Source organism: Oryctolagus cuniculus, chromosome 15, assembly GCF_964237555.1.
Source record: "Oryctolagus cuniculus chromosome 15, mOryCun1.1, whole genome shotgun sequence".
Taxonomy (NCBI): domain Eukaryota; kingdom Metazoa; phylum Chordata; class Mammalia; order Lagomorpha; family Leporidae; genus Oryctolagus; species Oryctolagus cuniculus.
In genome coordinates this window covers 5,577,213-5,591,506 of record NC_091446.1, presented here as the reverse complement: position 1 = coordinate 5,591,506, position 14,294 = coordinate 5,577,213, and the positions used below count along the sequence as shown (strand labels likewise).

General features: G+C 56.6%; 1 protein-coding gene across 2 annotated transcripts in view; it reads right to left on the bottom strand.

The window, feature by feature from the left end:
- The window catches only part of ADAM12 (ADAM metallopeptidase domain 12), a 322,789-nt gene that overhangs the window by 44,899 nt on the left and 263,596 nt on the right, over positions 1-14,294 (bottom strand). For both annotated transcript variants that reach the window (XM_008274836.4, XM_008274835.4), the window contains exons 12-13: positions 7,239-7,416; positions 1,383-1,472 (exon numbers count right to left, since the gene is read on the bottom strand). In XM_008274836.4, coding sequence (XP_008273058.2) covers positions 1,383-1,472; positions 7,239-7,416 — 268 coding nt within the window. The remainder of the gene's footprint in view (positions 1-1,382; positions 1,473-7,238; positions 7,417-14,294) is intronic.

Sequence of the window (14,294 nt, the reverse complement as noted above, 5' to 3'; positions counted from 1 at the left end):
TTCAGCCTCCTTGGGGAGAGAAACAGCACAACAAGGGCGTGGGAGGGGGTGCTGGAGACGCCGGATCAGGGGGACTGAGGCCCAGAGAGGCTTGTCTGCAGCAGCGCAGCCAGGACCCCCACACCCTGGGAGCGGCTCCTCGCACACCACACTGATCGGGAGGCTCCTGCCCCCTTCTCGAAGGTCGAGGGGCAGAAAGGAGCTGTGTGAGTCCAAGGAGATGGCACCAGGCGTCACCGCGGACCCCCGCCCGCCTCCTCCCTTGCATCCTGCCCTGGGTCTGTCATAAGCTCAGCCTGGCTTCCTACCTGCCCCCAGCCCTGTCCCAGGCTCCTTCCACCCCACTCGGTGGGCGCAGGAACTGGCCTCACACTATTCCCCGAGCTCGCCACCGTTAGGCGGGGCTGAGGGACATCTGAAGCTGGCCGGGAGTGTTCCAGGGCACCTCTGTGTCGCCGTGCTCGGTGGGGCGCTAAAGGGAGTGTCCTATAAGCAGAACACGGGATCCATTGCTTCACTAGGAAGGAGTGCGACTGCCCTGGGAGCCTCTGTGTCAACAACGCAGGCCTCCGGCCCGCCAGATGTCAGACAATGTGACGGGGACACTCACAGCTAGCGCTAACCCTGACCTACGGCCATGCACGGGATTATCTTAGCAGCAGCCGGCAACTCAGCCCAATCTGGTCCACACAAGGCACCAGAAAGGACCACTGTTGGCTGGGCCAGGTCAACCAACCCTTCTGTTGGGAAGACCCTGAGATGGAGACGTTGACACAGGACCCCAGGCAGCTGCTGGGTCACCAGCACGGCATTCTGGGGATCAAGCCGAGAGACCGGGGATGAGCCTGCGTGACGGGGGTTGGTTCCGGTTCTGGTGAAAGGGTTCCGGTTCTGGTGAAAGGGTCCCACCAGCCTCCAATGTATCCAGGGCTGGGGAACCTTTCCTGTGCCGAGGGCCGATTAGATAGTCACAGCATCTCTCGCAGGCTGTACAAAATGACCAGCTTACAAACGAGCCTGCTGTGCCTTTACTGAACTCGAGTCCCACCCGTGCTTGCCTCGGCGGCAGGGCCCGACCAAGCGAATCTGTGGACTCCTAAGGCCCGCGGGCCCGATGCCCCCCACGCCTGGAAAAGAACGCTGGATGCTGAGCTTGAGTTTTGCAGCTCTATTCGTTTCCAGCCCATAAGCAATTTATCACAGATGATTAGCAATTAAACTGTGCATCTCACTGGAAGATGGGGAGCTAATCCAAAACGAGGGCTGGATATTGCCCTTCTGCACACAATGCAGCCACCGCCCCCACTGCTCCAGCACCGTCCCGCGCCGGCCCCGCACCTGCCGGTGCCGTCAGGGTCGGGCCGCAGCCCCGGGGCGCTCACCTGGCAGTCTTCGCAGCACAGCCCGTGCGCGCACACAGCGTCTGCCTTCAGAGTGCAGGTCGTGGCGTTGCAGCAGCGGTTCGTGCATTCCTGGAAGAGGGGAGTGGGCTCTGATGGACAGGGCTGCACAGTGCGGCCAGCACGCTAAGTGCAAAGGTCACATCTTGGGCGACCGCAGAGGGGAACAGAGAACACGAGAGGCTGGCACTTGGACAGAAACCTGCCTGCCCGAGCGTTTTCATCTGCAAGAAAACAAGGCTTCCGTGCAGAGTCCATGAACGCGCCCGACACGGTCTAGGAGTCCCTGGGAAGGTCAGAAGCGTGTGAGTGCCTTTTGTGGGAGGCAAAAGGCCGGAACAGGAAGGCTGCGTGACCAGGACAGGAAGGCTGCGTGACCAGGACAGGAAGGCTGCGTGACCAGGACAGGAAGGCTGCGTGGCCGGGACAGGAAGGCTGCGTGACCAGGACAGGAAGGCTGCGTGGCCGGGAAGCTCTCCAGGCGCAGCACGGTGGGGGTCTGTGGGGGGGTCTCACGTGGGGCTCACTCACCAAGTCAACTCGCTTTGTCTGAGCACTTGACTGCACTGCACCGGCAGGTGTGCAGGAGCCCCTCACCCAGTGCGTAGCTGTCAGGCTGGACAAGGCCCACCAAGGAGAAGGAGTGGACGTTAGAGTGCCCCAGAGGCCAGGAAGCAGGTCTAGGGGCTGTGGCTCTTTGGTTTGTGGGGAATTAATTTGTTTCATTTTATTTGAAAGGCACAGGAACAAAGGGGGAGCCAGCGATGCTCCATCTGCTGGTTCTCTCCCCACAACGGCTGCGGCTGGGCCAGGCTGAAGCCAGGAGCCCAGAACTCAACCTGGGTCTCCCACGTGGGGCCATCACCGCTGCCTCCCGGGGTGTACATGAGCAGGAAGCTGGAGTCAGAACTGGCGCAGGGACTTGAACCCACGCCCTGCAGCAAGGGACACAGGCGTCCCGAGCAGCGTTCTAATGGCTGTGCCAAACGCCGGCCCCCGATCTGCGAGGGACGATGAGAAACCAGGGCCAGAGAGAGTGAACTTCCTTCGCAGGCCTCACTCCTCCCTCGTGAAGGAAACGAGAGGACTCCTTGCTTGGTCCTCGACTCAGGCTGTTCTCAGGTTTACCCAGGGAGTCGCAGCAATCCTCATTCCCCACAGCATTCCAGTAACTCGGGGCTGTCGTGTTTTAGAAGAAATCATCCTCACATAAGAAGGAACGTTCCCTGAGCCTGGAATACTGCTTCCTTTATCAATTTAAAAAAAATATTCAAGGGCCAGCACTGTGGCATAGCAGGTAAAGCTGCCACCTGTAGTACTGGCATCCCATATGGGTGCTGGTTTGAGTCCCGGCTGCTCCACTTCCAATCCAGCTCTCCGCTATGGCCTGCGAGAGAAGTGGAGGGTGGCCCACGTCCTTGAGCCCCTGCATGCATGAGGAAGACCCAGAGGACTCTCCTGGCTCCCAGCTCCAGATCGGCGAAGCTCTGGCCATTGCGGCTATGTGGGGAGTGAACCAGCGGATGGAAGACCTCTGTCTCCCTGTAACTCTACCTTTCAAATAAATAAATAAATCTTTAAAAGATATTCAAAAATGATGTGCCTTAAAGAAATCATATACTATTGGCAAAGGCAAAGCTGGGCATAGACTAATTGAACGGTATAATAGTTTGCTCCCGAAGCCAGCTTTTTGGAGACAGATTTATATTAGTATCAGAAGTGCGATTAATAAGATTTTCTCAATAGTCCGGAAGATTTATGGTGAGAAGCCCGAACCGCATCCTGTGGAAAGCCATGAATGATGCTCTCTGGGTGTCTGCCGCTTGCTCCCATCACCCACACTTCCCAAGTTATTAAATCTGAGATTTGTCGGAGGCTTTATAAACATCCGGAATGTGTAATGTATACAGTAAGATAAAACTGCCAACCAGAAGTTGTAGCTGTAGCGTCCAGGGCAGGGAGAGCCTCTGACTCATGGACTTAGAAACTAAAAAAGCTCGGAATTTGTTCTGCTTTTTGCTCCAGGAGCCCCTGAGCTGCATTCCTGCTCGGGGCCGTGGGACGCTCCCCACAGTCCGCAAGCCTCAGCCAACAACGGCCAACCAAGCCGATTTCCTCGATGTCCCCAGTGAAACCCGCCGTCCTGTATCTGGGTCCTAAAATCCTTTCTCTTTCTCCCTCCAACTCACCAAGTAATATAAGCAGCAGCTTGAACGGAAATGCAGCCAAGCAGAATGGTTCGACTTCAAAGGGGCTTGATAATGTGAGAAAGATAACCAAGTCTAAAAGATATTTGCAAGCTACCGGCATCCTCTTGACTTTAAACAAGGAGGTAAGGCTGCTCTCCCAAGCCTTCTAGCTGGAAGAGTGAGTGAGCTGTCAGCACAGCCGTATGTTGCCATCAATCCAACGCCCTGTACGGGAAGCCTTCTGCAATCGTTTGCCTTTTAAGTAGCCCCGAATCTACGTCTCCTGCAGTACCATATTTCTCAGAAGAGACAAAGTCTTCATCTGCTGATACATCCATTATCTTAGTGCTCAGAGAAGTGCGGCAGAGCCAGTGAACACCGAGTCTCCAACAGAGAGACTAAAGAAAGCGTTAGATTCTCTGCGAAACCCTCGTTGGCATTCTCAGGCCGTAGCGGGAGACGTGGAGTCTCTCTCACAACGGGCTGGGACGAGGTGGCAAGGCATCTTCCCAAAAATGACGGAGAGGATTTCTGAGAGCGAGGGAGCAGACGCTGTTCTCAGCGCCCACTCCCCGGCTCCCTGATGCGTCCCGATGCGGTGACACAGAGTACCTCTCTGGGCCGGCACGTGGGGACCAGTCTGATGCCTAGGCCTCAGGAACACCGCAGGGCCCATGCACGGGTAGCAGGATGGAGAGCCCTGGCTGACGGGTCAGCCTAAAGCCTTGGCCAAGAGAGTCCTGCAGCTGTCACCCTCCTATGACTCAGTTTGGGCTTCACCTCTTTTGCAAAGCAAAAATGAAAAATGCGCAGCCAAAGGCTCTTCTGTGAGTTTGAAAGATTTCTGGGAAGGAAGTCTTGTGGATGGAGGGAAGGAACTTATCCCGCAAAGTAAGGACCCTAGCTCTAGAAAAATGAAGTTGGGAACCGTGTGTGAGCAGAATTTGGCTCTACCCAAGGAAGGAATCGGGAACACTCAAGTTGCCCTGTGACGAGGTGTGCTACTGGGGAGACGGCACGCACCTGCCAAGCTGCCCGGCCGACTGTTCACAGGGCAGAGGATCTGGACAAGAAGGGCCGGCAGGTTTTAGGCTCTGAACCACTCGCTGACACAGTGGTGGTGGTGGGGACGCGGTTGGTGATGGTGGCCGAGGAGACGGCAATGGCTGTGATGATTAATGGGGGGGTGGCAGCCGAGGGGGAGGGGGCTGGTAGCTATGGAGATGGTGGTCTGTGGTGTGGTGGGGGCAGTGGTGATGATGCTGGTGTGGCAGTGATGGTGGGGAGGGTGGCAGCTGTGCCGCTGCTGCTGGTGGCACAGGGAACGGTGACAGCCGACGGCATCCGTCCAAAGCCAAACACTCATGGCTCCATCAAGAGCTGCCGAATTGACTTAGACTAATAAACAATCATAAGGACTTCAAACCAATGACAAAGCATTCTAAGTCAATATGGTCTCTCCTGAGAAATATGGGTGATGTAATCTTGTTTTCTTCAAGTGGTTAACGAGGCCAGCATGGAGTTCCTTTCCCCCGGCTTCAAGTGATCCTCCACTAATCTCTTTTAAGATTTTATTCATTATGTGGGAGGCAGTTATAGAGAGAGGGAGAGACAGAAAGGTCTTCCATCCACTGGTTCACTCTCCAAATGGCCACCATGGCTGCAGCTGGGCCGATTTGAAGCCAGGAGCCAGGATGTTTCTCCGGGTCTCCTAAGCAGATGAGGGGCCCGAGCAGTTAGGCCGCCCTCCACTGCTTTCACAGGCCATAACTGGATCAGAAGAGCAGCCCATGTGAGAACCGGCGCTGATATGAGACGCCGGCACTGCAGGCGGAGGCTTAGCCTACTTTGCCACCGTGCCAGCCCCTCCTCCGCTAATCTTAAAAAGGTTTTCTGCAGCATTACAATTAAGGTTCTCTCCTACGCGGTGACTGCTCTCTGATCATTGTGATCAAAATTCAATGCACAGTAGGCAACTCCACTGATGTCAGCAAGCTCCGAGCTTGGAAGAGGCACACAATGGACAGAGCCCAGCACACGCCCTCGCCCAGCCCTTGCACACCTGCAGCACTCTTCGTGGAAACCATCAGACCCTGCGCCTGCTGGCACGGAAGCCCCAGAGGCTCGGGGCTGGGGCATGACGACACCTCCGTCCCCGTGATGAACACCAGACTCAACGGGGTCCTCGGAGTCTCAGCCCATCCTCCCTCCGCCCTAGGACACCCAGTTTCAGGGCACCTTCTCAGACCTGTGCTTCCCGAGCCCTCACTAAGCACATCGGCGGAGCTGGCCAAGCCACGCTGAATGTCCTGCTCATCAGCTTACATGGACTCCAGGGTAGGGAATCCCACACGTCAGCCACCTGCCTGACAAGCACTGGCCTGGGTGTGTTCTAATCACAGCCTCCTCTGGGCTTCGAGGGGCACCTGTCTACCTGGTGCGTCTCGCTATGTCCTTTCCTTCTCAAGGTTAACAAGTAGCTTTAACAATTTTTTTTTTTTTAAGATTTTATTTATTTGAGAGAGAGAGAGAGAGCGGGAAAGACAGTGAGAAAGGTCTTCCATCTGCTGGTTCACTCCCCAGATAGCAGCCACAGCTAGAGCTGGGCCAATCCGAAGCCAGGAGCCTCTTCTGGGTCTTCCACGTGGGTGTGGGGGCTCAAGAACATGGGCCGTCTTCTACTGCTTTCCCAGGCCATAGCAGAGAGCGGGGTTGGAAGAGGAGCAGCCGGGACATGAACTGGCGCCCCTGTGGGATGCTCGTGCCACAGTTGGAGGCTTAGCTCACTATGCCACAGCGCCAGCCCCGCTGTTGAAATTTATTCTGGAGTTGGTACTGTGGTGTAGCCAGTAAAGCTGCTGCCTGTGGTGCTGGCATCCCATATGGGCGCCAATGCCAGTCCGGGCTGTTTCACTTCCGATCCAGCTCCCTGCTAACAAGCCTGGGAAAGCAGTGGAAGATGGCTCAAGTCCTTGGGCCCCTGCACCCACGTGGGAGACCCGGAGGAAGTTCCTGGCTCCTGGCTTAGTCTGGCCCAGCCCTGGGGAGTAGATAGAAGATCTCTCTGTAATTCTGACTTTCAAAATCATACATACATGCATATATAAATCTTTGAAAAAAAAAAAAAAACCCAATTCTTAGGCTGATTACCTTTATGTTGGGCCCTAGAGAAAGGAGACAAAGGCGCGAGACTGGCCACAGGACAGGGGTGCGTAAGCCCGAGCTGGCTAAAAGCAGCGCCGCCTTTCGCTCGGTGCTACCGGCGCCTGTGGGCAGCAGCTGGAGCACCAGGTCCTGCATACAGAGGCGGCTGCGGCAGCAGGGACAGGATTTCAGCTGGGTTAGAAACAAATGCTGCTCATTCAAATTCCCCTCTCGCAGCAGCCTTCCAGAGAGAGAGACGGTGCTGACGAGCACCTGAAGCCCGGATGCAGAGGCTCTCTCCTCCATCAGACTCGAAGCTAAACGCTTTCTTATCGTTCTTGCCCTCGTCTTGCAGAGAACGCCGTGCCCTCCAACAACGGACTCCGCGCCAGAGCTAAGAATCCAGAAAGCCACCTCCCTGGGCGGGGGGCCTGGGTTTCACCGCCCCGCGGCACTGCTCCAGGCTCTCGCTGCTTGCCCCGGCTGCAGGAGGCGGCCTGCTTACCTCCGGCTCCCCACAGTCGCACTGCTCTCCTTCCTCCACGTAGCCGTTGCCACACTTGCGGCCCCCGAAGGACTGCTTGACCTCGGGCAGGTTGAAGAGGCACATCCCCATCCCCTTCTCCAGGCTGGTCTCCAAGTCCTTCTTGCTGCAGCTGCTGAACACCATGGGGAACGGGTACCTGCGGACGGACAGCCCAGAGCGGCGGTTAGGGCACAGGTCGGCCTCTCCTGTTGCCCCTGGTCAGCCCTGGCGACGTCCGCCCAGGGGTCCGCTGTGGGTCTCAGTGCGCGATGGCATCCAGGTGCAGCCTGCATGGTGCCGCCCGCTCCTGGGCACGGCCATCACCTCTGCCGAGGACGCGCCTGACCCAACAACAACTCCAGACAGCTCTGGCGGGAATGGTGCAAGAGAAAGGGAATTCTCAGGATCTGCAACAAGAACCAAACACGCCAACAACCAAGCTTGTCAAGTCCGTGGTTCCAGGGGCCCGCGTCTCTACCCAGGTCAGACCTGGTCAGTGTGGGCATTCAGCCCACGGAGGTCAAATCCCAGCTGTCCCCCAGCACCGCTGGAAGAGAACGGAGGTGGTCAGGCGACGGAGAGCCTACTCTCACCTCTAAATCCCAGGGCCACAGAGAGGGGGCAGAGTCGGCCCAAGTGCCCAGCAGAGTCGCACTCCCCTTCCACAGGCTCAAGGGCTGCCCAGTCCCATGCACCTGCATGGGCTGCGTGACCAGTTCTTGATGGCAGAACATGACCACGAGAGAGGCGAGTCCCCCAGCGGATGGCATTTAAAGGGTTACTCCTTACTGATGTCCTAGCTGTCCCCCTCTGTAAGCTGAGATCAGTGCATTCCACGGCTTCAGGAGTCAGAGGACACAGACCCAGCACCCTTCTGCTCACTGTAGGGAGCCCCAGAGCAGCCAGCAAGAGGGGAGCACCTGTGACCACAGAGCCACGGAGCCACGGAGCCACGGAGCCTCGAGGGTCGTTTCCTATGGCAGCTGGGCGACTCAACATACACCAGGTGCCTCCAAAGTTCACGGAAGGTTTGTTTTACAAAACACTGTGCATGGATTTCAAAAAACATGTAGCATTCAAACCTCTGAACTCCATTCTCCATGAACTTCTGGAAGCACCCTCGCATGGAGTGTCTCACTCTCGTTCCCAAACACGTTTTCCCGTGTCTGGAGGCAGCAAGCACTCTGGGGACAAGCATGACCGAAACCTGTGGGTTTTGCCACCAGTGAGGATGTGAGGCCCAGCAAACCCCACCACCCTCTCCATGGAGACGTCCACAGGATGACAACACTTGACTCCATGTCCATTGGCCAACCCAAGCCAAGCCGCTCCCCAGCGACAGGACACCAGCCCCAGGTAATGCTGCCTGTGACAGTAGTTCAAGTCCGTGCACACACGGTCACAGCCACACTGCTCCCACCACCCTCCCCCACCAAGTGCTGCGATCAACCCCAGATTACTAACTCTGGAGCATAACGCTGACCTACGGATACATTCACACCCAAGTCCCACCCCGACCAGGGCTTACTGTAAGTGCGGGAGCCAAGTCCCCTTTGAAATCTTTATACCTGTCCTAGGTAGGCAGATTGGTGAATCCTGGTAGCAAAGCGACACTGGACAGTTTCAAAATATTACAATCTGTGCTATTTTGCACTTAGGGAAGGTTTGCATTGGCGAGGCTGGCACCTCACACAGCTAATTGACACCAATTCTCTCTGCAAAGAAGTACACAACACACGTGTATCTCCAGGGTGATCAGGGACCCTAAACGCCAGGCACACTGATTTCTTGCCATGTGGACGAGTGACCATTTGCAATCAGCTCCTTCTGGAAGGGAACTGACTGCTAGAAGATGGTAAATTAGGACGGACATTAGGACGAAACCGAAGTCTCAGGAAAGGTTTATGGCAAGAGGAGCAGGAGAGAGAACCCGAAAGGGGACTGGGCGCCAGTGTCCCAAGGGAACAGAGAAAGCGCACAGCCCCCAGGGGACAGGAGTGCCGAGACCCGCCTCATCCCCCGAGATCGGAGCATCTGCCCATCTCATCCTCTCACACGGTAACAAGTGCACACATTTCGGGCCTGGGGGTGGGTGTGTTAACATGAAAGAAACATCTTCGATGAATGGGGTCTGCTGAAGTCCAGGACGTAACCAGCCGAGTGTCTCAGGGAGGACGGGACAGAACGTTGTTGACAAGACATTTCTGCGTCTGGGCTGGATGTCCCAGGCGGGAGCACTGACCTCTGTGGTCGATGTCTACTTCCCTTAGCTGCCTGTTGGAGAACAAACTCCAAATGCGCTGAAAACCCTCTGTCACTTAGATTCACGGCCTCACGGCCCCAGCCCCACAGCCCCCCGCCCCACGCCCCCCGCCCCATGGCCCCGGCCCCACCGCCCCCCGCCCCACGGCCCCAGCCCCACAGCCGGCGCCCCACAGCCCCCCGCCCCATGGCCCCAGCCCCATAGCCCCACGCCCCACGGCCCCAGCCCCACCACCCACCGCCCCACGGCCCCAGCCCTACAGCCCCCCGCCCCACGGCCCCAGCCCCACGGCCGGCGCCTGGCATTTGGTCCTGGAGGCTGCCTCCGTCTACGCCAGCTGAGCTTGTGGTGGATTCCCCGACCCTAAGCCGGTCCTTCCTCACTGGGGCTCACACCACACGGCCACCTCTGCACATGGCCCGCCTTCCGCGTCACCACCGTGATCGGCTCCGGCTGTGGGTAGCCGGGGGCGGCCCCTCTTCCCTCCAGCTGGGTCCTTTCTGACTCGCCCCGTGCTATCCCAGCGCGACCCTTCAGGAAGGCCACGGGCCTTCAGCAGACGCTCCTGCCTACTTGCTGCATTTGGTCAGTCGGCTTTCCTACCAGCTTCCCACAACACCCCAGCTGTCCGCCCAGACAGTGATGAGTCTGTGGCACACCTTGCACCTGTGGGACATCTTTGCCGATTTCCCCTTGGGGACACCAGGAGTGACAGAAGTCACTCTAGTAAGATCTCTGCAGAGCAGTCAGCTGGCGCCGCAGCTCACTAGGCTAATCCTCTGCCTTGCAGCACCAGCACACCGGGTTCTAGTCCCGGTCAGGGCGCCGGATTCTGTCCTGGTTGCCCCTCTTCCAGGCCAGCTCTCTGCTGTGGCCAGGGAGTGCAGTGGAGGATGGCCCAAGTGCTTGGGCCCTGCACCCCATGGGAGACCAAGAGAAGCACCTGGCTCCTGCCTTCGGATCAGCGTGGTGCGCCGGCCGCAGCACGCCGGCCGCGGTGGCCATTGGAGGGTGAATCAATGGCAAAGGAAGACCTTTCTCTCTGTCTCTCTCTCACTGTCCACTCTGTAAAAAAAAAAAAAAAAAAAGAGAGAGAGCAGTCGATCGCTCGCCACCCAGTGACCCTGCAGTTCCCCAGCACCCAAGAGGCTGGGGTACGTGGCCGGGAACAACACGCACAAAACCCTCACCACGGAGCTTGCCTTTCAGTGGGGCAAACATGACCAGGGAGTAGAGAGAGTGGGTTTTAGAAAGAGAAATGGTGGTGCGCAAGGACGTGCACTGGACTCGCGGGTGGACCTCCAAGGACGTGCAGACATTCCCCAAAGCGACACGCGTGGGCGGGCCTGACGGGACGTACCCAACAGTGAGACACGAACTCTTCCTGTGACCACCCAGGAGGGCAGCCCCTCCCCCAAGACCAGTGTGGGAACTGCTGGTATCCTGTGGGTAGGGCCAAGGCTTGTGGACAGCAAGAAGGCATCACAAAGTGTCATTACACAGGGCGCTTTCCCCTGCATGGCCCAGGCGCCGAGAACCACTGCAGGTATTCTTCCAAAGAACTCCAAACCTTTATTTCTACCCCCCACCCTTTAAATACAATTATTATCACAAGCCAAGGGTTTGCTCCTCACCTCTGTTCTGCTCTGAGACATTCACAGCTGATGGGTGCACGGGACTAAGAAAAATATGGAAAGATTAGAGCCCACCCCGTGCAACCAATAATGTAAAATTATTTCATATCTCAGCAGAGAAATTTGGTTGCATCAGATGCTGGATTCTTATTATGATGTGGTCCTCATCTCTGAATGCTTTTTATATCCTAAGTAGCCACTGGTCGCCTGGTGCACAGAGCACGGTAGGAGCCCATGCCCAATGGCTCAGGAGCTAAGGGACAGGACTTGGCTTGTACCAAAGATGAGCCAATGGACCTCACGCACCCAGGGGTGCATCACCGTCCCCTCCAGGTTTAAGAAATCCACCTGCGGGATCTGTCAGTGAGATCACCTCTCTAACTGGTTCAGCCACACAAATCGGGAGCACAGGAGGACCTCGGCCAAGCACGACTCTGCCCTTGAACTTCCCACGGTGGCAGAAGTCATCCGATTCGGCCGGGATATCCCCCACTCCCTCGCTGACTCACTTGAAAGGAGGTTTTCAAGCTGCCTGTTGAGTTCAGAGCTCCGAGGAGGGTCCCGGGTAACTCAGACGCTCCGGACCCCGCCCACCGCTTCCTTGCTTGAGTGTCGCCGAACCCCTTCCTTACGGAGGTGCCCCCCCCACTGCCTCTCCGTCCATTCTCCAAGGCCCACGAGTGTCCCCTCCTCCAGGACACGGGTCTGGAGTGTCAAACCCTCGCCCACACTATTATTTAATGTCACACAGAGAGGCTCCGAGGAAGACTTCAAGCCAGGGCTCCATGGTTATTGTTCCTTTTGCAAACTGTCACACTCCAGCTGCAAGGTCGTAAGTTCCCATTAGTCATGGGGTCAAAGCACACACACAGGTCGCGGCGTAGCTCCTGCACTCCTGCTTTAGGCTAGGGGGTACCGTGGCGCTCTCCTCACAGAAACATCTTTTACACTGGTTTTCTACCGACATGTAGTAATTGTATGTTCTGACAGGCTGGCGTGCAATGCTTCAGAACAAGTACACAATGTGTCCCCATCAAATCTTGGGGGGCTTTTATCTCCTGGGACTTTGTCATTCTTTGGATTAGGAGCCTTTAAACTCTTCTCCAGCATTTTTTTTTTTTAAAGTAATAATACACTGTGGCCTGTGGCTGCCTGCTATACTCCAGAACTGTAGAGCCCAGCCCCGTGAGTAACGTGCTCTGGTACCTGTGAGGCAACCTCCACCTACCCCCTTCCTCCCTCAAGACCTACAGGCTTTCATTAAAATTCGAAATTTCAGAACAACGCAACACGGCAGGAATTGCCATCACCCACACTCATAGGTGAGGTGGAAGGAGCTGCTTAGAGTTCAGGCAGGACATGACAGAGGCCAGATTCGTCCAGTCTCTGGGTTCCACACGCCAGTTATCAAGAGAGCATTCTCTTCCCGGCTGACGTCACCTGCAGAGAGCTGTGGACACGTGGAAGATAGTGGTGGGCCCGGGACACAGGGAACCGATCTTCCCATTACCAATGTGCGCCGGGTCTGGTGGTCCTCAGGGGGTGGTCTCAGGACCTGCAGGGCCAGAAGCTTCTAGAAATGCAAGTTCTCAGGTGCTGTCCACACCCACTGAGTCAGGAAGCTCACAGGCGGGGCCACCAGGTGATTTGTTTAAGTGACAGAAAATACGCAGGGCACAAAGTCACTCCTGCAGCCAGGCGTCAGGTCACTGCTGTGTGACTCCCACCACTGCCCAGTTCTGAGACATTCCTTCACCTCGATGCCTGGTAAACGTCCCCTCTTCACTGTCCCCTCGCCCAGCTCCTGCCAACCACGCGTCTACGTCCTGCCCCACCTGCTCTGAATCCTACAACACGTGCCTTTCTCGTCTCGCCTCTATTCACCAGTGTTCTCGAGGCTTGCCCATGCTGTTGCGTGTTGGGCACCTGGTTCCTATTGGGGCTGAATAAGGACCCATCACCAGGAAGACTGTGCCACAGTGTTCACCCGTCCATCAGGTGGTGGAGCAGGTGGGAGCAGGTGGGAACCAATCACTTGGATCTAGAATTCAGATGTAAGGGTACTCCATGGAATAAGGTGGATTGTACAATAAATACAGGTATTTGTGTCAAAAGAATAAGAAATTTAAATCCATTGGTGAATGCAAATCTAGGTCCCCCACAGGTCACCTTTCATGACCTTTAAGAAATAGTTCTGTGGTACGCAGCAGTTCTAGTTTCTAAGAAAACACGCTGCATAGCATTTGAAGAGCCCCGTCTCATCCTGGGCAATGGTAACTGACCGTTCCCCGAGTATCTGCCTCGTAAAGCCAAATTAGAATCAGGAATGGATTTCAAATACCTTGACGCACTAGGGTGATGGGGCCGATCCTCACCCCGCACACCAGTTACGGAGCCGGCAATGGTCTGGCTGTTTCCCCGCCGCCAGCTCCAAACCCAAAGCCCAGGTCTTGTGCTTCCTCTCGCTCCGGCTTTTCCTTCCTTATTTAATAGTCCCGTTCCCCGGAGCGGTCGTGGAGAGGACGCTCACGCATCAAAGATCTCGTGCGGCCCACAGTCGGGCTGGGCTGCAGCTTAGAGAGAAAAGGCTCTTCCCTAGCTATCGGCAAGCTCATCACAGCGCACTTTTAATACACCCAATAAATTAGCCCGAACGCGCCAGGACAGCACTAATTGAAGTGACATATAGCAATGACAGACCAGGGCAAAGCAGTAAAACCCGAGAATTCCTCGGTAAAGATCCCTTCTCCCAGCCCCCCCCCCCCCCCCGGCCCGGCGCAGGAGCACTGAAGATGGTGACACGGAGACACAGGAAGCAGCTCGGAGCAGAAGATTTATCTCCAATGCCACGGCGGGGGGATGGCGGCTCCTGCTGGGATGCGGCCTCTTTTGTTAGATTCTAATATTTAACCGCCAGGGGCACTCGGGGCGAGCTCAACCAGGCTGGACGCAAGGTTGGAAATGAAGAGGGGGTGAAATGGACAGCTGGGGGACCTCAGGGCAGGGGTCCAAGCTTACAAGGCCAATGCCACCCGCAGCCTCCCAGCATCGGTGCCTTGCCCTTGAGCCGTCACAGCGCTTAGGGGTCACTTGGACGCTGACGAATCGGCCGGGAGAAAGGCCCTGTCTCGCAGGAGC